The sequence below is a fragment of the Necator americanus genome, chromosome III, assembly GCF_031761385.1.
Source record: "Necator americanus strain Aroian chromosome III, whole genome shotgun sequence".
In the NCBI taxonomy this organism is placed as follows: Eukaryota; Metazoa; Nematoda; class Chromadorea; order Rhabditida; family Ancylostomatidae; genus Necator; species Necator americanus.
In genome coordinates, this window is record NC_087373.1 from 20,332,251 (window position 1) to 20,357,097 (window position 24,847).

Sequence of the window (24,847 nt, forward strand, 5' to 3'; positions counted from 1 at the left end):
TGCGGAAAAGCTAGAGATCCCACATTAATAGGAACTAATAAAAAAAGAATTGAAGAAGTCCATAGCATTCCGGATCTAGATGGGACTTGTGAAAATGCCTAGCCTACGCGATTACTGGAGTATGCGTTCTGCATTAGGAGGTCATTCATTCGCTGGGAAGATTATGTTCAGAAGCCGTTTTGAACACCGGCTCTGACAATCGCATCTATGACCTCCAGAATGCTGTTTTGTACGACGCCATATATTGCAATGCTCCACCTCTTGCACCGCCTTCGCGCAGCGATTCGTCAAAAATCAATTCGCACTGCCCCGATAGGCAGTAAGGGACGCTACGCGTGCAAGGGTGGCGCGTTGCAATAGAAGGCATCATACAAAACAGCATTCAGGGGCCGGCTGCTTGCAGTGATTCAGAGAGAGATGAGTGGAACCACCCCGGTCTCCATAATTTACGACCCCGTATACGGATAGTCCTGAAATCCGTACCACTCCATATTCGTGGTATGCTGCCTTTAAGCCATGTTAGGTAAAACATTGGTAGCAGATCTTTCAGAAACATTTAGATGTTAAGACAGCAGCTGTGAAAAGGGGACCAATACATCACCTTCGCTTAATAGAATACATTTGACGTCGAGTGTGCATTTTGATATTTTGCGATGCACTAGCAGCTGATCACTAGACAAATTTGTTGCCAATGAAATTCAAACGAATTAGAAGAGTTTTGTATGACACCACTAGACCAGTGTATCACGACGTATTCTAATCCTGAACTTGTCTTCAGAACGCACGATGCCATTGTTCTGTCAAGTAATAAGCATACGGAGGCGGATCACCCTCGATCTATTGAGATTTTTAAAAGTGATACTCCAGACTGCTGAGCAATTGCCACCATTAGGATTCTTTTGTAAGAATGTTGCAAAACAAAATCCAGATAGAATTATTCTTGATGCTGGAGCGACTGTGATAACAAATGTAGCAAGTCGAACATTGTAACCAATCAAGAACTTTATTTCTGTCAAGGAGTCGCAAATGATACCAATGTTTCTTAAGCTGTTGAACTCATTCTTTTCCACGGGAAGTCTGTGTTGTAAATTTTTCTCTTCTACAACTATCGTGTGCATTGTGTAATTTCGCATTTGCATTGTCTTAAGAACTATCATCTCGTCGTTTCTGGAAGGTTCTCAATAGAATGAAGGATGAATTGCATCGAGAATCGTCCAGCAACTGGAGGAAAATCTCAACTGCTTTAGGTCAGATGAGACGCTTCTTAGCAACAGATGGTCACGATCTCAGGAGGAATTGAATATGCAACTGATCCATAGCTTTGTCCTTTGTACTCAGCTTTTTTACAATTGACGTGCTCATGGTAAACAGAGATATACTCGCATTAGGAAAAGTGAAGCAAACAAAACGCAGAGAAAGAAGTCCAGAAACGATTTTAAAAAAATAAACTCAAAAAAAAATTCCACAATATCGGAACTGAAAAACAGTGTTCACAAAGAATATTCAAGCGAAATAGGAGCGTATCCGTGATTTTGCATGGATGAACAGTACCACGGAAATATACCGGACTTAACATTAGGACCCTGTATCCGTTATGAGAAATCAAAACGGAAAAAAGTAGTAAGTGCTGTGTTACTTGGACGTGTCCTCGTACCACGCTTTGTCGTTAACTACTACCTTAGGAGTAGACAAGTATTTGTTTGCGAGTTTCAACCTTTTCTGCTTTAATATTCGCCTTTATAATCAATTCTATTTCTATTTTGTTTTTTTTTTAGTTTCCTTGTACGCCTGATCAAAAACGGAACTTCTAAGGCTGTGCGACATCCGCGCTACATCAAACAAAAAAACTTTTTATCACCTCCCAGGTTCAAATGAGTCTTTGGTTATGTCGGATCCGATAATGGCGTTTCATGGTCACGTCGCCACCAATTCATGGAGAAAGTCCTGTTCCAGCACCGTGCTCTGTACAAGAAAACAGTAGTAGTAAAAGATGGCGGATCTATGACGTAGCTCGAGAAGCTCCTATGTCTGTCCTTTATAAACGCTGTCTTGTTCTTCAGCTCAGCTCACTTCACTAATCAACGGCAGGAAATAAGCAAACATGCCTTGCTGCACAACTCGCACTGCACGTTTCGCAACCCCACAATGCACACGTGTAGTAGTGACGTGCGCATCGAAGAGTCTTTTCTCTTCCAAGTTTCGCGGGGGGCGTCATACTACATATACGCGTTCTTTAGGAATGAGTTTTCCTCAACTGTACTATCATTCCACATGCTTCTTTTTCGTGTTATATGTTGCTGAATCGTTTCATTTTTCTCCGTTGCAAACTTTCCAAGTCTACGGATGAAACGTTGTTTTGAATAGCTGAGAGTGCTTCGCTCGGGTGAAATGTAGCTGGGGGAGTAAATAACTAAGTCGGGGTCCTGAGACATAAGCATTAGTTTTAGGGGATCTATGACATGTAAGCCAAAGTTACTAAGAGAAAAAGGTAAGATAGAGCGCCTAGAAATAAAGGGGTGCCCCACTCTCTCCCAACTATATCTTCCCCCTTCGCTCCTCTGCTTCGTGTAATCACTGTTCTGTATACTAATGATGTGACTACTTTTGTAGTCTTATTTCTCTACAGTCCTCAACAGGTACGCCTTGTTCTTCTAGTGTATAGCTCGCCTGCTTATTAAAAGTGGTTCTTTCGAGGAATCAGAGATTAAGATGGTTTTCCTTTAATCCACGTTTCAGTTTTCATTTCCTGGACGTTATTGCACAGATTGTTTAGCACACACACACACACACACACACGCACACACACACACACACAACACAAACACACAACAAACCCCCCCCACCACCACACACACCACCACACACACACACACACACACACACACACACACACACACACACCCCCCACCACACACACACACACACACACACACACACACACACACACACACACACACACACACACACACACACACACACACACACACACACACACACACACACACACACACACACACACACGCGCACGCGCACACACACACACACACACACACACACACACACGAGAAAAAAAACACAGAGTAGGCACGTTATCATAGTCGGGTCAATACGACATGAAACACGAGTGTAGTTGATGTGCATTTGCGTACGCGCTCGAAACGGCGCTGTGGAGACAGGAACCGAGGTGGGCCCGTCGCCAACTGCAGCGATGGGTGGTGCCAGCAGGGATCTCACCACGCTCTTAGCCACTACGTTCCACCGTTCCTCGAAAGAAGCCGCGTACGCAACTGCGTACGTGTTTCATGTCGTTTTGACCCTACTATATATAGCATGATAAACGCATTTTCCATCATTTCCCTTCAGCCGTCTTCGCTTGCAAACCGGTTCCTGATGGTGGACTTAATGTTTTCTTACTTCGTTCCTACATAAACTAGTTTTATCGGCTGGTCCATATGGACATCATGCGCTCTTTCGGTGTAAGAAGCAGGGGTGGTGGCTTATGCCTATATGGGGTCATAGATTATGGGGAGAAGGGTGACTCCGTCCACTTCTCTCTAATTGCCGCAAAAAACGGCCCGGAATATGCTGCTTCGAGCGTTCCGGGGCGCTGTTTTCTACAACGAGTTCTATTGGAGCGCGCCAGCCTTGTGCACGCGCCGACTTTCTCGGGCCGTTTTTCTAACGGCAATTAGGAAGAAATGGACGGAATCACCCTCCAGCGTCCACTGCCGCAGTCACACATATCGGCTGCATCTGATTCGTTTGGATTCCTCTTGAGCGCACATAGTTGGCGTATATTGTTCATGTTCATCGCGTGCGACTATAACGTATATTTGAGTTGAAGCATATCATTATGGCATTATTTCCACTTTTCAACTCAGAAACTTGAGCAACGGAATGCAATAGTTATAGTAGGTTTGCTTCTTGGTTTATGAGTTGAAAACGAGGGACAGTCGATAGGAGCTCCCAACCGATTGGATGCAGCCAAATCTGTTCTTGCAGAAAAGGCGTCGGTAGAAAAGAGCAAGCACAGATTCGCTGTGATCGTCGGGCTCCGCATATCCCAGTGGAATTCTGCTGTTTCTAACCCAATGACATGCCACAATTCGCTTCCGAAGAAAAGAAAAAAGCACTAGGGTCGTAAATGTCGAGAAGTGGATTTCGTAGAAAATGAAGGGAAAATATTGCAATATTTCTAAAAATAGTAGAGTATCAGAAAAAAATCAACTTGTTATTTCTTTAAAAGTTTGGTTTTGGTTTTTGCATTTTGAGGAAGTTTCACTCAGTTTGCAAATGATGTTAGTCAGACTTCCGAACACAGCCACACAGTTGGTGTAATAATAAATATTCCCCCGGACTTGTTTCTCTAAGATACGTCTGTGGAGATACCATGCTCCTGCGAGGCATTTTTCGCGCCTAATTAGACGATCAATAGCAGGAAGAATCAATCGAACGATAATAGATAGTAACGTTTTAATTTATTGATTCTAGTACAGTAAGAAATCCAAGTATTAAAATAGTGAAATAAAAATCTGAATAAGAAGTAAAGGACGGAACAAAAATATCTAGATGTTTCATACTTCAATGTAGTGCTATGGATCGAAATCTACCCATATTTCATGCAGCTGTTCTTCATCTTTATGAATGAAAGGTGATGATTAACTATTACTGCAAGTTTGAACTTGTTCGCCGAAGTTAGTGATATATGCGTGAAGGATAAAGAAGCCGTAGCAACGTGGTCTGCTGATGCTTTTAACTGTTGCCCAGCTCAATTAGCAGTCACTTCTCCTAAGTGTAAGGAGTCACAGGTGTGAGTTCTCAACGATACGCATCCAGTGAAAACCGCTGATTTGGCATCTCCTCGTGGCACCATTGCGGCAGTGACGCAAAGAAGAGAAAAATAGCGTTAGAATGATGGAGACGCAAGGTCGATCACACGTCGACCATCAAGACGTTGACGAATGCTGACCCATCGCTTAATTTTTCCACAGTTATGCAGTTTCGCCAGTACTCCTACTTAAAGTATATCAAGCTAAAGCTGGCGTTTATCAGTGCTTTTTGGATGCGCCAACGCTTCCGACTTCAGTTCAGAGTCGTACAGTTGCATGAACATATATCATTCAATGAGTCGATGCATCAACTCATTTGATTTCCTCCCAAACACATTTGTTACCAAATTATTATCAAGGAATGAAAGCCGTGGCTGGCTTTGGGCATGAACGCCACTCGTTCATTCTCTCAAACACTGGCAATATAAAACGTGTTGCACCCAGGTTAAGTATTGTGTCCTCGGTGGATGCGTTCAGTGGTACTTTTAAAGAGCAGCGGAGAACTTCCTGAAATTCTTTTCCTCTTGTTTCTCAGTTCTTTTTCTGTAGAACAGCGCATGAGTAGTATTACGTAGCCTTAGCGTGATACTTCTCCACTAGCTTTATCGTTTGTTTTGCTGTTAGGACTGCTTTAAAATTTTGGTTTGTCTGCACGTTGTTATGGGTTTTTTGTACTCCTAGGTGTAGCGAAAATCTTCAAATCCGTCTTCGGAAATTGCTAACTGTGCGTAGTTCCAAAAAAGTGGAGCAATTCACACAAATTTTTAGTAATTGAAGAAATGCTTTGGCAGCAGGAAAAGCATCAAACTGCTCAAAAAAATGTTCTCTTTGTATTACGACTTCACGGGATGCCAATTGTCCACATTTACACGAAAAATTAGAAAGAAATCAAACTTCTGCAAACTAAGAGGCGTCCTAGACCAAACCCAAACGGCGAAATCAATTGAGGTGAACCTGTTTAGATAACGTGGTCCTTCTTATAAACTATTATGCACAAAGAAAGGGAAACTATGAAAAACAAGAAGAAAAGAGCGCTTCTGTGCAGAACGACCAATACACGCATTCATCGAGGACATGTTGAGTCACCCAACAACACGTTCTACGCATATTTCATTTTTTTTTGTATACAGTCGAAAGCACAAAGGTACCCTCAATGCAACCGTGAAAATGTGTGTTGTTGTCTAAGAGTTAAAAACCGACTTATAGACCTCCTGATTTCGCGTTTATTCTTTCGGTGCAATCGCACTCAAAGGAAGTGTGCGCCACTTTTTCCGAGGTGTTATTTCGCGCTAAACGAGCCCCGCTACGATCAATCACTAACGTGTTCCAGCGTAAGTTTCGTTCCGTGCCCATGGTCTCTTGTCGCAGGAGGAATACCGACATATCTTCTCCGACGGTTCTCTGCGTTCTGCCAGGCGCAGACGTCTATACATCATATCTGCTTCAGCGTTTGTGAATAAGTTCGCAGGCACCTTCAATGCTAAAAAATGAGGAAATGATACGACTCAACTGAATTCTGCTGTGACTGTGTTCAGGGACAAGGATGCACGATGGTAAAAAACGCGAATGTCCGGTCATTCCTGAGTGTTTGGCGGGGTAATGGAAAGGTTCTTCTTCGTAATCAGGTAAACACAGCGTTCACAAAAATTTCAGTTATATGCGACAGTGAACCAGTTGAGGACCAGTGATCGAGTGAAGTGAGGGCACAGTGCATTGATAGCTCCTGCTTTTTTAAGCACATTTAACGGTGTTGTCGATTCTTGCAGCAGTAGGGCCTTATATGTTGAGTAGATGGTTTGCACGTGAACCACAAAAGAGCTTGCCCTCAGTGTATATTTATATTTGGTGAAGGTGCCACAAAATCCACATGCTTCTGTTTTATTTTCGGTCTTCTGTTTTTTCTTTTTTTTTTTTGTAATTGATAGCTGCTGGAATGCTTATGAAAATGAATACACCTTTTATGATAACTTTATTGTGGAATCATATATAAATGCAAGCATTCACAACCATTTACGCAAAATCAATGCACGCAGTCTTGTGCGTTGTAGCAAAGTTAGCTAAGAATATCAGTAGAGCATTAACCACAAAACACAAAAACATTCAGGCAGTACCGCAGATCGATCAGAGACGATTAAGTCTCACCTAAAAAAATGGTCTCAATGAACACCCAGCAACAGAAGTCTTAACAGGGATGTATAGTTGAGTCAGAACGACATGAAGCACGGTCACTTGCGTAAACGGATGCCCTCGAAATGGGGGTGGGGGGTGGGGCGTAGCGGCTGGGATCATGTAAGGATCCTCGCTACCGCCACTCATCTCTGCAGTTCGCCATGGTCCCACCTCGATTCCACCCGCTGTCTCCACCGCACCGCTTCGAGTGCAGCCGCTTACGTATCCGTGGGTATACAAATAAGCTATCGTCAATTTTCTAGAGTTTTGGTATCTCATCCAACATGATGTTCTCAGAAATGTGTTGCTGCGAGAATAACTTATTTAGAATTTATTAGAATATTAACAGTTAACGTCTCGGCGTTATGACCTTCGTCATCTAAAGAGGCGTTAGGCTTGCAGTGCATGTTTGCTTTCCATTGAAAACGGAGAAGAGGATCCGTCCCAAACTAGCGTTTATCTACAGGAAAAAAAAGGTTGCCGTAGATTCAGCTGATAGTAGATAGATTTAGATCCACAACTTGGATATGCAACTTCTTAAACCTACGCATCGTGAGGCGATTTGCTGCACTCAGGGATTCATACTGACCTCGTTTCACTCTATTCGCCGAATGTTGGAGCTCTTCAGAAATTGTGTACTACTTTGTTATTTCGGCCGATTTTGTTGCACTTTCTTGAGCGTGAAAAAACGCAAATAATTTGTACGTTTTCTATCTGTGCGAAACGTACAAATACAAAACGTACAAATTACTTTCTTCTTATCCTTCCTTTCGTGATCTTAGGACTATCTTCTTTTCTTCGTTCAGAAAAACTAGAATGTTGTAGGTTTGTCGGCCTTGTAAATTCCGATCTTATTAGAATTCATTGTTTATAATTGAGTCTACAATATTATATCGTTGCTCTTCGTCAAAGTTCGTGCATATTTTGGGTTTTTTCTAAGTGGTACAATTGAAGTCGACTACAGAGCAACGACCATAAAGGCAGCACACTACGAATCTAACGTGGTGAGGGAATTCGTAAAAGCTAAATATGGGCTTGTAGATGCATGCAGGATCCGGGTTGGTTCCGCTCATTACTCTCTAATTGTCGTAAAAAAACGGTGTTGAAGACAACGTTTTTTCAAGACGATTTCAGTTGGAACGCGCCATCTTTGTGCTCGAGACGCGTCGAAGCGGTCCAAGATTGATAAGGTCCCCTCACTAGCCTGTTCAAATAAGAATAATGAATAGGTGCTGAGGGGAACGGAGAGTGCAAAAAGGCACGCGTTTTAATGCATCTCGTAGCAACTAAAGCTGTTCCCACGCCCTTTTTCAAGACGTTTAGAAAAAGATTAGCTGTACGACGCCGGTAGCCGGAATCTGCAACTACATCTCTAGCTTTTCCCGTGGATTCCATCACCTTATCAGATTCGTGGTATGCTGTCTTTAGTATATGAATTTTTACGATCTCGCCTTCTACTCTGTTCGAATCCGCCCTAGTGCTCACCAAGCCTTTCATCCCTCCGGGGTCGATAAATTGGTTCCAGAGCTGCCTGGGAGGATAAAACACTGACTTGACACATCGGCTAGCCATCGTAAGTCTTTGTGTAGGCTAGTTACACGTTCGTGGACCTCAAACGATTCATAATTGATGTGAACGTGCGGGCGCATCCCACGCGGATTGATTAACGTCAGAAACTTTAACTTTAATGGAACGAGATCAGATCAACGCGAGCGTCGAGCTCTCCCTGACGGATAGTTCGTAATCATTTACATCTTTCAAACGTGGATATCCATTCAAGATACTATAGGGAAGAACTCCTTTCACGACCATTTCACGCGAAATATGACTCAACCACATATTTTCTCGATGTCAATCTCTTATATGTGCTCGTGTGGTCTTGCTTTGCTAAGAATGATCTGATTCTTCTGAAACTTTGGGATTTTTGTACTCTTGCTCTTGAACTAAACGGAACGAATTTCTGTTTCTCACAATTTTGTTTGTTTTTCAGAACTTTCATCATGTCTGTGCTAAAAGTTTGTGTCTGATTATTCGGGACGTTGACGGCAATGCACATTTATTTCATTACTTGCCACATCTCCCGTTTTGCACTGTTGTGATTTGACCTTAGCGCAGGTTTTCACCCTATTTTTACAAAAAAGTATCACATATTCCACTGAATTTCTCACAAATTTAATCCTTTGCTTCTCCTAAATTTGTACTTCTCTTAGAATACAGATGAGCCTGTTGTCGCGCTTAGGGTAACAAAAAAAAACATATATTGACGACATTTATTCACAAGAACCTTACAGTTTCCAGAAAAAAAAGAACGACTTCAGTCGGCAAGTGCTGTATTACTTTGTTGGAATTGGGGAGACTGAGAATATTTAGAACACAGCACTAGCGCTTCCCAGCCATTTTTTGTCTTTGTCGGTTTCGAGGGATGCGACGATGCCGATTGTGTTCGGGAGTCCAGCAAAAGTGAAAGAGTAAGCAGAAATCTGCTGGTACGGTCTGTGAATTGAGGTGAAAATTGAAAATATCATTGTTTTATTATTATTAATTTCATTATTATTACCTGACTGTTAAAAGTTACTCTGGCGAAATATTGCTTGTTTTCGCTCAAAAATGAACAGAGGCATACCCCACCACATGACTTTACAAATATGGAAGAAATTTCCACTTCGAATTATAGTGATAGCGAGATACACATTTCCAATTCTTCAACCTCTTGAGTAGTCGGCACGTATACGTGGGTATGATCCATTAGTTGTGATGCGGCAGCTGTTTCTCACTCCCAACGTTCAAATGCTCGAGAAAATTTAGGACTCAGTTCGCTCATGCTTCATAATTTTCACGGTTGTGGTTTTCATTCATTGTCTCCACTGAACTGCATAGTAAATAAGTGAAGTAAGTTTCCGCTGTACTTGCCACATTTCCATGCTTGACTCTCTTTTTCCTATTTAATCTGTAAAAGTAGCACAACCATGAACTTTTTTTTTCGCTAGTTTTTGTCTTTTGTTGTCGTCCGTCCAGTTTTCAGATGTTAACTGTTGGCAGTCATTGTCGTGAAATTGTAGTTACTGCACCGTTTCATTTGATTTTATCGAGCAATGAACACATCTTTGTTGTTGTACAACTCACGATTCATTTGGGGCTTTGGAACATTCTCGATGTGGAACATTCAACACAGCCGAAAAGGGGTTGTGACAACAAACAGTTGTCACAGCACTTTTTTGAATCCAGTGTTTGCGACAGTTTTAAACCGTTATCGTTCCTAAAAATGATAAAGAGGTGAACGTATCTAGTCCAATGACACTGAAATAGTACTTTGCTTTTTGGAATGCGTCATTTTGCTGTGCTCTCTTTACACTTCACTTTGAGGTTTTCGGTTGTGTCAGATTTTCTCGATAGAGAACCTCAGTTTTCTTGGCTTCTAGCTGGGTTCCTCTGTTGTTGCTGCAGTTCTTGGCGGGATTTTTGAGGAATGCTCGTTCGCCTATCGATTTTCCATTCGACTGAAACGCAGTGCCTCTCAGCCTGGACAGTAGTGCTCGACTGCGGCACTTTTACCGCTTGCTCAAGGTCGCAGGAAAACTACTTCAAATCTTTCCATTTCTCATATTTGTTCTGTTCTATTTTGCACTCTTTTACCTCTTTTGTGCCAGCTAATCTCAGTAAATATATTAATACCTCCAACAGTACTACTTTCATGAAGCAGAATAATATCATTTGTTTTCAACCTCACATTTATCCTTATTCGTCGTTTATTCCTCTCCTCGGTCCAGTTATTCATATCTTTCCATCTCTGGTTACTGAAATTCACGTTAGCTTCCTTTCAGGATGCGTCGCAAGTCAAGTCAGGAGACTTATGATGCAAGTAGCGATGAGAAACTTGGCATGGTGAGTGCTTGTATAATAATTACTAGTATGACTGCTCCCTGCAGCCAGGGTATTGCCGATAATTAAGTTCAGGATAAGTGTTGACTATTAAAGGTGCCAAGACACCATAATGAAGATACTCTAGCCGTCTACAGCAATCTGATTTGATTGTTGGTGTGTTGAAAGATTGTCGAAAGATTTGTTGTTCATGTAACTCACCTCATTTGCTAAGCCCTCATGAAAACTTAAATCCTTCGAAAACACGTTAGTCAGGCATCCTATTTGGAATTCGGAGTTGTATATCAGTAATTTTCTTCGAATTCGATAAACTTTTTTGAGCATTTTTTTTTCTGCTGAGAAACTGCATATAAAGGTAGCCGCTCCCAAGGTTGTCGTTCCGCAACTCGCCGTTCATTTGATCATTACGGACAGTATATAGCAAGATTCGGAAGCTGCTGTGGACCACAGGTCCCGAGTAATGCAATGTTCCACCAGCGGAGCAGAAATCTAGACATAGATTGTATCCAAAGGTGATGATCACTATTTGATACTATGAATACGTCACATGAAAATGTCCACTTAATTTCATGTTTTTCTTTCCTCCGTCTCGACTCCGATTATGATAGAAACTTGCGCATCAGAATCTTTGATTGTGGCACTTTGTGTCTAACTATTGATTTAACGACTTGAAAAGTTCTGATCAGCAGAAGCAGTGGTCCGTTCCTATGATCATGAACAGTATCTATTATGTGATTTTTTTTTCAAAAATTGGGGAGATCGAAATCTTCGGAAGTTCATAAAATAGACAAATAACATATTTAGCATGATGCAGAGTTCTGATTCATGAGCAGTGCTCTTAGACAACTTACTGATATGAAAGATTTCTGAACGTTTCTTTCACATACAAGGTAGACAAAATCACTGAATATGACCTTGAAGTACGCCGCTGCTGGTAAGTTTGTAATGTCAATTTGTTAGAAAAATCTCTCGAATGGCAGCTGAAATAAGTTTTTTTCTTTTTTTTTCATATTCATACTTCCTTGTGAATATTTTTCAATCACTTTTCCACTTATTTAAAAGTGCACATATAAGAGGATATTCAGAGCAAATTTCCTGAGCAAATGAAAACTCACCGAACGTTGTAGATCTATTCGAACTGACTACAATAATTTCCCTTCCGGAGGAGTGTTCTGGTGCTCCGTTAGGGAGTTACGACCACAATGTGTCGCTCTAACCTCGCGCATCTCTTCCTACTGTTCACTCTGTAGTAAGCGAGATGATCTTGATATGACGTATGGGCACGAGTGGTCGCTATGATTTATGATATGTCGTGACACGCCTTGCGCAGAGTACTGCGCATTTCTACGCTAATGTCTGTAACGAGCTTTTTCACGCAGGTCGTCAAAGGCTCCTCGCCACTGTGGATTCGCTTTCTTGTTGGAATCTTACGTATTTGGTTCTTCATTTACGACTGTCTGAATTACATACCGTACCAGTTATTCAATTCACCCACCGAAAAATTGCGAAAGTCAAGTGCTGTCAAGGTGAGTGCTAATTTTCTATTGTTTTTTCTTTCACGTTACAGCTTCTATAAATGACGTTATCTTTCCAAAATAAAGATAAGATGTGCATCATAGGGTTCTCTTTACTAAATCTGGGTAACAGTTTAATGTTGCGTCTAGACCGCAATCTTTTGACACACTTGTTTACAGAAAATTTGCGTAAATTGCTCGTAAGATTGGTCAGTGATCTTGCCGTATCACTCTAGTCCTAAAACATACAACGTATCGATTAAAATGCGGTATCCTTCGTTAACTGTGGTTATTTGCAAGAATATCCTCTTGAATTTCTTATTTTCCATGCAATCTTTCAGGTTGTTCTTACACAGTTTTTCAGCGTTTTCGTTTAGTATGTAGACACTTAACTAGCTGAACATAATTCCTTATTAATAAGCTCAATTCTTTAAACTCCTCATTTCAAAAAAATGCACTATGGTTTTCTCTTTGCAGTCATTAGAACCATTTTTGACATCTGATAACTGCTTTCGAAGCTAGTGCATCAAGGATAAAAAATCCTTTTGTTGTTGTGATAGCAGCCCAAAACAGCAGTTGTAGTTCCTGGTTATCTTTCGGTGGAAATATTTGAAATAAAATAGTTTTATTGTTTATTATCGTGGTGTTCTCTTCCTTTTCTGCATGAATTTGTATTTAAGGGGCAATTCACTTTATTTTATATATATATATATATATATATATATATATAAGATAGAAAAAATAATCCACTTTTACGAAATCATTCTTTATGTAGAATATTTCATTTTCGTGGATCATATCCGTTAACATCACAATCTTGTGGACTAATGTATAGTAGTTAAAATCTAAGAACTAATTTTCTTCGGTTCAGGCTCAGTGGGTTGATGAACGCGATGGTCCTATCAGACACGTAGATGGACTTAAAACTGAAGAGTTTCCGGGAAAAGATACTGTAGATAAAGTGAATTTCTTGTTTCTCTTTAGTTGTTCATGCAAGCACTTTCTGCTCTTTAAAGGTATGGCGACATGTAGTTGAGTTATACGATGAATCTCCTGCTCTGGGAACACGACAGCTGTTGTCAGTTCATCACGAAAAACAGGAAGGTGGGCGGGTGTTTGAGAAGGTGAGAAGTTCTCATGTTTGAAGATTGTGTTGTGTATTTCTTAAAACAATTGAGTCTTCAATATTGTAGAATTATAGACTCTGTGTTATTTGAAATGAATATAAGCTGGTAGCTTCGTCACCAAAAATACAAACATTTTTGAAAACGCAAACAGACCGCTTCGAAGCGCATGTTATTGCATGATACATGGTCCTAATCCTAAATTCTGAATCACGAATTTTTACCATTTCGAGTATCTTCGCACGAGGAACTTCCTAGCAGAACTGCGACCTTATTTCCAAAAGATAGTTTCGCAAAAAAAAATTGTCCCACTGATCGAGCAGAGAACGCGAAATTAGAGAAGTACATAGGATGTGGCAAAATTGTTACTTTTTCGTTCCTGAGTCGGACCATGTAATATGCAGCGAGGTATTGTCGTGGCGCAGTAAAAGCTTCCTTCTATTGATAACGTCCGGTTGTTTAAGTAACAATGTTTCATATATCCATTCAAATTTGTCAACCTAAAGTTCAAGAGTAACCACGTGCATCTGAAATTCCACGCGTTTTTTCAACAACAATTACCTCAGTTTGCACCTCAGTCAGACCTTCAGTCTTCTATCAAATGCATAATATCTATCCGTTCAGACCGTTTGTGTTTCACCACAGTTTCTGGGAAGTAGTTTCTGTTCATTCACTGGTTTCTTGAGTCAGGATTGGGGAGAGACATTCATTTCATCACAGATAACTATTTTTATTAAGAGATACTTGTCGAAGGGAAAATCCTGGTACACAGACATTCAAACAAGAAGTGAAAACAAGAAATAATTCGACAATATCAAAGGTTCTTATTAGTTCTGAGCCAGCTTTATTTATTTCAAGTGCTTTTATATTATTCAAGCAAAATGCGGTATGTTTTGTGTTCAACAAATCATAATAGATTAGTATTTGGAAATAACTTGAATATGCGTCGAAATATTTTCAATTCGTAACGTGCCTCGCATCTCGGAGTGTACGAGTATTATTGAAATATGTTGTGAAACACAGAAACAGACACGAACACAGATATAGAAAAGAGCGTTCCAATATTATACTTTTTCTCATTTGGGTAGATGTGGACAAACAGTTGTTCCTGGAGGTGTTTCTGTAACTGCAAAATCGCATGTAACTTAATTATTGAGTTATTCTATCTGGAATTTCAGAGCAATAGATCTTCACAATAAGTTTTGTTAGTTATAGCGTTTCCAGTAGAAGTCTAGGATAGATTGTGACATGTAGAGTAAATATGAATAATGATTATCTTATTTCATACCTCCTAATTCTCCATGTTTCGCTGCTACTGAAGTCTTATTTGAGCTCATTTCTGTTGCAAGGACGAGGCAACTTAATTGCTAGCTACGCTATCCTTAAATTCTATTTTCGTATTTGACTGTAACCATTAGTCGTTCACAACTAAGGACAGTTCGAAGAAAGCAGTATCACCTCTTAGTAGCAGCAGTAGTTCATTTATTTTTACTTTATCACAATTATTGGCGAAGAGATTTTTGTCGGCGAGAAAACTAACCACTTCTGATTTAATTCTCATTTCTGGATTTGTAGGGAATATTCCACATTTTCGTTGCGATATATGCAAACGATATCCCAGTCTCATAACTACGTTATGCCTAACTTATTGTTAATAGATTGCTCATCACCAACTTATAATAGGGTCAAAACGACATGAAGCACTAACGCAATTGCGTACGCGGCTTCTCTCAAGTCGCTTCGGCGGAGCGTAGTGGCTAGGAGCGCGTACGCAAATGCACCGCAACTACACTCGTGATTCATGTCGTTTTGACCGCACTATAGTACCCACATAGCAGGTTATAGATGGAACTCGTTTTGTCAAACAATGTCGTACGAAATATCTTATTTTAATTAATGTTTTCTTGTAATCACTCAGAATATTCTTAAAACTGTTTAACTAAACTTATTGACATATTGATTAGTTATTCTTCACGTATTCAACAATTTTATTGTGCTTTGAGAGGTATGAGTGGTGTAAGAAGAAACCCATACTACTTCCTAATACTGATCTGAGATTCATGCACGAAACTGAAATTGAGCCAACTGTGGGGCAATGTCGTAACTGTGCTTTCTATCTCTTTCTGGTCTTTCTCTCCTCGAATTTCATATTCTAATTGAAGTATTCCATTTGGGTCAGTGGCTTATTTTTCTGCTTAAGGGCAGTATACCACGAATCTGACGTGGCGAGGGAATCTGCGAAAAAAGCTAGAGATCGGGTCGTAGATTGCAGGATCAGGGACTCCGCCCATCTCTCCCTGATCTCGTAAGAAAGGGCGTAGGAACACTTTGGTTATTGCGAGGTACGAGTTAGAACGTTCCTCCTCGTTCCGGTCCCCTTAGCAGCCTATTCATTGGTCTCACCTGATTAGGCTGGTGAGAAGATATCACCTACGTCGACCGATCCGTTTGGATACGTGTGCGCAAAGGTGGCGCGGCGCAACTGAAATCATCGTAAAAAAAAAACTTCTTCCACGTCGCTTCGTACGAAGATAAGGGAGAGATGAGTGGAACCACTCCTGATCCCACAATCTACAACCTTAACTCTAGGTTTTCCCGTGCATTCTCCATGTCAAATTCGTGGTATGCCGCCTTTAAAAAACCGTCTGTTCTGTATTAGCGACAGATCTTTGAAACAGTAGTAGTGATATAGTATAATAGCACTTTTGGTTGAGTTATAAGATTTATGCTTTCTTAATGTTTTAATTTGAAATCGGATTGCTTTAGTGGGAAATGGGCGAGTACGAATGGATGTCTTATCGCGAGGTCGAGGCAAAAGTAGCAAACGTTGCTGCAGGTTTGCAAGATCTGGCTAATGACGGCGATCATAAGGTGAGCAGAGATTTTGTCTGTGCTAGTTTTTGAATTACAGGCATGTTATACGGCTTCTGTCTGTCGTTATTGTTATTGGTTATAAACGCGTGGGTTTTTTTTCAATTACTCTTCCTCAAGCTCATCACTAAAAACAAAATTGACAAAGCGAATTACCAATAGTACTATAGACAGGTTGAAACGACCTGAAACTCAGAGGAGTTGGTGGCACCGCGGTGGAGCATCGACTGCTCAAACTGTTAAGATGAATGGAGCTAACGAGACTCCTGTCTCCGAAAGTCTAGCTCCGCGGCGCCGCTTCTAACGTAGCTGCACCGATCTTCAGGTCGTTTTGACGTCACTGTATCCACTCCGCAAATAATTCCAGGTTGTCATTTTCGCGGAGACGCGTGCCCATTGGCTCATTACCGCATTGGCTTGTTTTCGTTCGAACATTCCGATAGTTACTGTTTACGCAACTCTTGGAGAAGAAGTGGGTTTTTTTCTTGCTACACGTACTTGTTCAAACATCATAATTTTTTGAACACTCCTCTATAACATTCCTTCTTTTCTCATCTATCTCCTAAGCCGCTACAGCGATCCTCCTTGCACTGCCGCAAACAATACACAGTGTAGATGTAGAGACTATGAAAAGTAAAGCCTTGGTCACTACTGCCGCCTCCATAAATGCGCTAGCTTCCCTTTCTTTCAGTTATCCTCCATCCTATTGGTCTTAACTATCTATTATATCATGAGCATGTATTTTACGTAACATCTCTTTTAATTTGCTGCTTTCCAACGAGAATCATAGATGCGAGTGGGATTCTCTAGAGTAAAACAGGTCATCTGCTATATGAAATATTCAAAAGAAACGGATAATCCGACTGTAAAATAGAGGAAGGATTTATATGAAGAAAGACTGAGAACGGTCGAAGAGGTATTCACCAGACAAAGTCATTAACAAAGGTTCTTTCATATTTCCCTTGCATTATAATACCTGCTGGATGATCCACTGCTAACTGCGAGAGCGTACTATTGATCAATACTTGCATGTCATTCGTGCCCTCTCAATCCCTTGTTACAGTGACTTTTTGGGTCGGTTTTTACATTTATAGAAACTTTTTTCTTTATTTCTGTGTCAGCACATTCGAGAAAGTTGGCCAAAACGCGTCGGTTACCTTAAAATATCGCTTACCAGCAATATCCATATGTTTCATTAAATTGGCCATGTTATATGGAAATGACATTATATACGAGTTGAGGGATAATTCTTGGTCTTTTTCCAAAACTTGGAATCTTACATAAAAATGAAAAGTATTCGCGAAAAGTTACATAAGAGTGAAAGTATAAAGTGCGCGGTATCGATTAATCCATTTAGGATGTGCTTACGCATTCGACTTTTCTGAATTGTTTGTGTTTCTATTTTCCCAAATTTGGCCTAGTTGAGTCAAAATGACTTCAAGCTCGGTGCAGTTATTAGCGATGAACGCAATTGCACCGAACCTCAGGATCTTTTGATCCGAACATGCCAATTTATCGACCGTAGAATGATGAAAGATCTTGTTGGCTCTAGGATTCGAGGCAGCTATCGTGCATTCGCAACAGCATCTCTTATCAGCAGCCGCTTCCAAGAGGTTGAATGTTATTTGATAGATAATATGTCCGGTTCTACCATATGATTATGTTTTGGTTTTTTTTTTTCAAACTATATTTACTATTGTTCTTTCTGATCACTGAAATGAAAATTTCACAAAAATATAGTAATACTTGCAGTAGTCGTGTTCCTAGTTCAAATGTAACATGTTCCACAAGACGAGGTGAAAGATGTTTACTAACTTGATCACATTACGAGAAATGATAGAAAAACTTGAACGGCTGACATTTTCACAAAAGATGGGAAGAACATAGAATGATTGTACTGTGTAGCAGAGGAAGGAGCGAGAGGAATACAGGACTGTGATTAACGACCAAAAGGGAGTATTGAAATCTTCTCATTTTTGTGGTAAATTCAGGTGTTCACTGTTCACTTTTTTTTTTGTCATTTTTGCTTTCAATTTGCCAACAACTTCTGTTGGCACTATCATTCCATTGCATCGTTGATCATAGTTCTGAATTCTTCTCACTCCTTTCTCTGCTATACAGTATAATCATTTTTTGTTCTTTCCGTCTTTTGTGAAAATGTCAGTCGTTCAAGTTTTTCTATCATTTCTCGTAATGTGATAAAGTTATTGAACATCTTTCACCTTCTGGAACGTGTGGTTACATTCGAACTAGGAACACGACTACTGCAACTATTACTGTATTGTTGTGATGCATCTAGATGTATTTTGAATAGTTATTCGCACTCTTTTGTGCTTGTTACATCCTCTCGATCCTTTGTCCTTCTAACCACAGCTATCGTTTTCCTCTCCTCGCGTCATCAGTTACGGACATATCTTGAATGTAGAAAGTTGTACAAATTCGTCATATTAGAAGTGCTGGTGAATCATTGCTTATCTACAATTTAGGCAATTGCACATGCAATAGACGAAACTGGGTCGTCAATTCTTGTGACATCAGCGGAATTGCTGGGAAAAATTGGCACTCTTGGAAAACGCTGCCACTCCTTACGCACTCTCATCTACTTCCCTCCAGTAAACAAAGAGGCACCTGCTCCAGATTTAACGCCATTCAGGTTCTCCACTTCTAACTTCTAGATGCTTACTTGCTGCTGAAATTAGTTTTTCTTACCCTTCTATTCTAGGGATCAATTCGAACATGTCTTGGGCTACAGCTCGCTTGAATCAAGGGTGTCTTCTACAGTTAGTGAGTATTTAATTAACCGATGTTTTTTCCTGCATAATGCATGACAGAATGAGCTTCATAAAGCATTGCGTAGAGAGGTAAGACTTCAGTTCACTTGAGTCACAGTCTCTTGTGCATTTTGAGTACATACCGCTGAAATATGTGAGGCAAGAGAAAAATGTAAGATGAGATGAAAACATACCTAGGATTCTCCGAAAAGATAATCTCTTATATCATGAAGAGAAGCTGTTCTGGCTGTTTCGTACTTCCATTTTGTTAAATTTCAGATAACAAAGCCAGTACTGCAACGGAGAAGTCGCAAGTTTATTTCAGAAACTTGGTTGTCTCATGGGGTATAAACGTTATGAAGTGTATGACCCGAGGATATTACCCATGAATAGTTCAATTTTTGCTTGCCATCCATATCAGATGGTAGCAGCGGAGCTACCAGCATTTCAGGAATCATTCGAAAGTTGATAGAGGTAATAGTAGCAGCTCATAGTAGAGTCGAAACAACAGGAAGCATAGTCCACTTGCGTAAGCGGGTGCGTTCGAAGTGGCGTGAAGGAGAAAGCGGTTGGAATCGAGGTTGGATCATCACGAACTGCAGCGAAGTAAGTGTTAGCAAACAAGGGTCTTTACTCGATCCTAACCGCTACACTCCACCGCACCGCTTTGACCGCAGCCGCTTACGCAACTGCACTGTGCTTCACGTCATTTTGACCCTAATATAGCACCACTTTTCCCTAACTCCCAATTCCATCGGTCAATTCAGCGAGAAAGGTGATTACATTTGAAGACAGACCTTAGTTAATCATTGGGTTATTGTTGGCTAACAAATAGCTAGTTAAATAAAATGGATATTATTGCTGGTCATTTTACAGTTTTGCTGCAGATGCAAGGAACTGTTTAGGTGTAGGGCTTTAGAAGGGAATGATCGCTTTTTATTTTTTAGTCGGAATCATTTTTCTTAAACGAGTAGTAATGAGTTAATGCATAATCCGTAATGCATAGAGATACTCGGACATTCGAGTTATCTACAACGCTAGTCCAAATACTAGGGACAGTTGTTTCTCAACGCTTCAGGGACGTAATTACAATGAGGACCATTCAAACAATTACTGATTAAAATAGTTGCTGACGGCCACAGATGATATGCCATGCCATGTTCAAATATGGAACACTTAGTCGTGATGATGGGCGCATTCTGCGGTTTCCCGATTCGCACAATGCCGTCATCGCAAACAAAATGTCCAAAGCGATTGTCTCACTTGACCACCATTTACAATGGCCGATAGGACGCAAATTGACTATCTGCTGATGTGATACCGCGACCAAAAGCTCGCCAAACAACGAAAGTCATGCTTTGCAAAACGGTCACAACGCAACATCGTCCGCTTATCTTCAACCAAAATAACCAAGATATCTTGCTTGCTATATGCTTATCTTCATAATTCTCCAAAAGCAGGATGCTTGGAGCAGACCTGCTCGAACCAGTTGATGGCATCGGAAGAGGAAAAAAACTGAAGTTACCTAGCACATTCAGTTGTCGTTCACCGTCGAAAACAATCCGTCTGAGTGGCTGATCAGAAGCCATATCGACTGAGCGGCAGATTAGGAAGCATTACTGGTCAGAATGATCCAACCCAACACTTTCTATGTATACTTATAATTATATAATTATATACAAGTTCTCCATTCTTCTTTTGGTTCGTTTGAAGAGGAACAATGATTAGGTGCCTTCATGAGTTCAGTTCATGAGTATCCTTTCTCGGTGGCTGCTGATCGGATTACCTCCGTGTTCTCATCATGAAGATAGATATCCCGTTTCCGCCATACTTTCCATGCTTGCTGCCTGGACTTTGACCAGCGTTTTTGACTCAGTTGATACTTCCTAGTTGACCTCAAATGCGGTTGTTGAATGCGAGTTCATAAAATGGTGGCGATTGTCGGTTCAAAAAGGTGTTGAAGTGTTCCCTCCAGATTGGTATTGTTGAGGCGCGTTGAGGACGATAATATTGTAGTAAATCATATGCCTTCTTCTGTTACTTGTCCTTTCTTTTTAATTTCTTCGCTTATGACGTACTTTTATTCCTGTGACTACGTTGCAACTGAGGGCGCAACCTCCTTCCCCAAAATCCGTGTCCGGAATCCGTTTTCGTGTGCAGCGTTCCGGATGAAATTAGTGGTGAAGTTTGTATCACCATCCCCAAACATGTCATTTTTTGTCAGCTTCGGTTTTTTTCGAACTTCCTCATTCAGTCCTTCATGTAATAATGCCATAGGATGTGAAAGATGACCGAAATCGAATGCAACCTCCCGAATAGCTTTAGATTTTGGGCGCTACATCCAGGCGACTTCGAACAAATTCCTCCCTCCAATTTTTCTGTGGTCATCTGTAACGGCTTTCGCTCAACCTCTTACTTTCTCTTCGTCAGCATCACCTCTGTAAATGTATAACAGATGTGAGAATGATGTCCTGAACAACCGGCTATTAACGCAGTATTTTGGAATGGTTGTAATGCATTGAAAATCTTTAAATATTTCCGCTGTACAGAAGTGTAGGCTCTCGATTGCTCTATTCAACTCCGGTGTACAATGCTTGGTCGCTGCCTTGTTCCACGACAGCATCCCTGGATTGTACAAATGATTTAACAGAGAAGTGAGAAAAGTCCATTGTTCAGAAGAATCTACTGCCCGCCCGGATGATCTTGCTTTAATCATGTACACGTCGGGCACTACTGGAGCACCGAAGGGTGTCATGCTGCTCCAAAAGAACATCGTTTCTGCCATTTGCGGTCAAACGCACGGTGTAGGCATTATCAGGTAACTGTTTTTGTGCTCGCTGAGCGGTTGTTACCTTTCTTCATGTTATTTATCGCAGTGAGACCGATACTTACATTGGCTATTTACCTTTGGCACATATTCTCGAACTGGATGCAGAATTAACAGCATTGTGCTGTGGGTGCAGAGTGAGGAATTTGTTATATCACTTAATCTCATGAAGTGTTCGTATTTTTAACTTCTTTTGTATAATTGTGCAGTCACCCATGTGTGTTGCAGGTGGGTTATTCAAGCCCGTTGACATTGCATGATCGAGCAAGTAAGATCAAACCTGGTACTCACGGTGATTGTCATGCACTTCGACCCACCTTAATGGCTGCTGTGCCGGTGAGTCTTTTTTGTTATTACTAATTCTAATTTTCTTATCTAGTTTTTTTGGTATTATGACATTAGCGGAAGAATCCTAAGTTCAGAAACAATATAAATATTTCTATTAGAGTCAGTTCACTTATTTCCAGGCTATTATGGATCGCATCTTCAAAGCAGTATCTGAGGAGGTCGCGGCTAGTCCTAGAATCATGCAAGAGTTGTTTAAACTCAATTACGAGCGAAAAAGGGCTCGTTATCAAGAGGGTTACTGCAGTCCCTTCCTTGACAGGTGGTTCTAAGCTTCCATTTTTTATACTTTCTTCTGGGAACGTCTGTCAGCTACACATTTCAGAATCATATTTAAGAAGATCCGTCGTCTTCTGGGTGGGAAGTTGAAGGGTGTCTTATCGGGTGGTGCTCCTTTAAATGCCGAGACACAACGATTTATGAATATATGCATGTGTTGTCCTGTTGTTCAAGTATAGTTAACCATTGATGAAGAATTGGCTTAGAATTTTTAGATAACTATTTCTTATAGGGATACGGCCTGACGGAGACATGTGGTGCCGCGTGCGTGGCCGATATCAACGACCTTAGTACCGGTACTGTGGGTCCTCCTGTACGATGCTGCGAAATTGTTCTACGCGAATGGCAAGAAGGTTCGTTGTTAATGAGATAGCGATGCCTTCTAAACTATGAGGTGTCATCAGCTTTAGGTGGTTATTCACCTTTCAATGATCCCCCTCAAGGAGAAATTCTGATCACAGGAGAAAATGTGTCCCCGGGATATTTCAAACAACCTGAAAAGACAGCCGAAGAGTTTATTATGTACAAGGTACAATGTTTGCTGGACTTACCAAAAATTACCCTGCAAAGATGTTCATTTTGTTCCAGGGAAAGAGGTATTTTTGCACAGGAGACATCGGCGAAAAAAGGAAAGATGGATCATTGATTATAGTAGGTGCGGAGTTCTCATCATCATGTGAAGTTTCTGCTCTAGAGCGGCTTTTCCTAATTTAACAATTTTTTAAATTTCAGACAGAAAGAAAGATCTTGTCAAATTGCAACATGGTGAATATGTTTCGCTTGCAAAGGTTCATTTACTTTTTTTCGTTTTCTTCGCAGAACTTATCGCTTTCGAATACAAAATCAATATGTCTCAGTGCTATTTTGTTCTGCAGGTGGAGTGTGCCCTTCTTAATTGTCCAATCGTTGATAATGTTTGTGTGTATGGATGTAGCTTCGAAGCAAATACAATTGCACTCGTAGTACCCAACCAAAAGCACCTGGAGAAAATTGCTGAGGAGGTCTGTATCATATTCAAGGTTACCAGTTCTAATCTTTACGCAGTAATGTATTTTTCAGGTTGGAGAAGTATCACAAGAATTTAAAACAATCTGTAGAAGCGAAAAAGTTGCCTCCGAATTCCTCAAACGGATGAATGAGCATGCCAAAAAAAGTTGGTTCCGCAGTTTATGATCTCACCTAGCTAAGTTTCTCATCCAGTTGCAGTACATTCTGCATAAGCTCTTCTTCGTAGCTGTTATAAAAGTTTCCAATTGTAACTGATAGGAGAGAAATAGGAAATTCAGGAATACCTAACACGGGAAAGCACAGGCAGTTACTTTGCTAGATTTAAGTAGTTCTTCAGAAGAAAGGAATGCTCTATGAGATGGACTTCTATTTTTAAAAAATCAGAATTCAGCAGTTCTCTGGAATGCGTACACTTTTCTCATTGCTGTACTGTCCATTAAAGGCATCACTCCACGAATGTGAGTTGGTACGGGTTTCAGGCGGATGATGCCTACAGGGGTCGTAATCACGTTTGCGCCCAGCCCCGCCCTCCTGCGCTTCGTCGAAAACCCATTCGGACGAATCGCAGGCGGGGGCGGGGCGAAGGGGTTGCGCTTTGCAGAAAAAAACAGAAGTTGTAAGAAAAAAAAAACAAAAAAAAAACACAGTACCGTCCGTTTACACTGATATATATATATATATATATATATATATATATATATATATATATATATATATATATATATGTATATATATATATATATATATATATATATATATATATATATATATATATATATATATATATATATATATATATATATATATATATATATATATATATATATATATATATATAGAAACCTTTTCAAGCGGAAAACATTGCATAGTATGTTAAACGTATTTCTTCAGGTAAATTGTCAAAAATCGAAATGCCTGTCGCCATCCATTTGTGTGAAGAGATATGGACACCTGACAGCGGTCTTCTTACGGAAGCGTTGAAACTGAAACGAAAACCTCTTCAAGTGAAGTACCAGCACGTCATTGATGGATTGTACCAGAAGATTCGCGCTGCATCGTAGACTCTGCTATCAATTCTCTTCAAGTTAAATTTGGCTGTAGCAGCTGGTGAGAGCACTGAGAAGTCGTTGCTAGTCCAGAACTTCCTAGCTCATGTATCCTTCAGCTGCAGTTGCATCCGAAATTCGTTCTTTGTTGAATTGTTCTAGATATTCTCATAAGTATCACGTAA

At 40.5% G+C, this 24,847-nt stretch overlaps 2 protein-coding genes across 3 annotated transcripts; both read left to right on the forward strand.

Moving 5' to 3' along the window:
- Positions 1 to 3,208: 3,208 nt before the first annotated feature.
- On the forward strand, positions 3,209 to 6,498 carry RB195_010240 (uncharacterized protein; the record flags this gene model as incomplete). The annotated part of the gene is made up of 4 exons (XM_064191151.1): positions 3,209 to 3,291; positions 6,036 to 6,160; positions 6,365 to 6,425; positions 6,483 to 6,498. The coding sequence occupies 4 exons, from the start codon at positions 3,209 to 3,211 to the stop codon at positions 6,496 to 6,498; spliced, it is 285 nt and encodes a 94-aa protein (XP_064048734.1).
- On the forward strand, positions 6,429 to 24,677 carry RB195_010241 (uncharacterized protein; the record flags this gene model as incomplete). Of its 2 annotated transcripts, XM_064191152.1 has the most annotated exons (21): positions 6,429 to 6,454; positions 10,820 to 10,880; positions 12,257 to 12,403; positions 13,263 to 13,352; positions 13,408 to 13,515; positions 16,282 to 16,386; positions 16,754 to 16,858; positions 18,873 to 19,039; positions 19,109 to 19,170; positions 21,834 to 21,975; positions 22,034 to 22,121; positions 22,213 to 22,320; positions 22,452 to 22,591; positions 22,655 to 22,781; positions 22,841 to 22,961; positions 23,019 to 23,137; positions 23,197 to 23,263; positions 23,341 to 23,396; positions 23,484 to 23,609; positions 23,668 to 23,761; positions 24,508 to 24,677. In XM_064191152.1, the coding sequence occupies 21 exons, from the start codon at positions 6,429 to 6,431 to the stop codon at positions 24,675 to 24,677; spliced, it is 2,229 nt and encodes a 742-aa protein (XP_064048735.1). The 2 variants fall into 2 exon arrangements, with proteins under 2 accessions (XP_064048735.1, XP_064048736.1); XM_064191153.1 differs by lacking the exon at positions 6,429 to 6,454 and having other exon boundaries at positions 10,821 to 10,880.
- Positions 24,678 to 24,847: the final 170 nt, after the last annotated feature.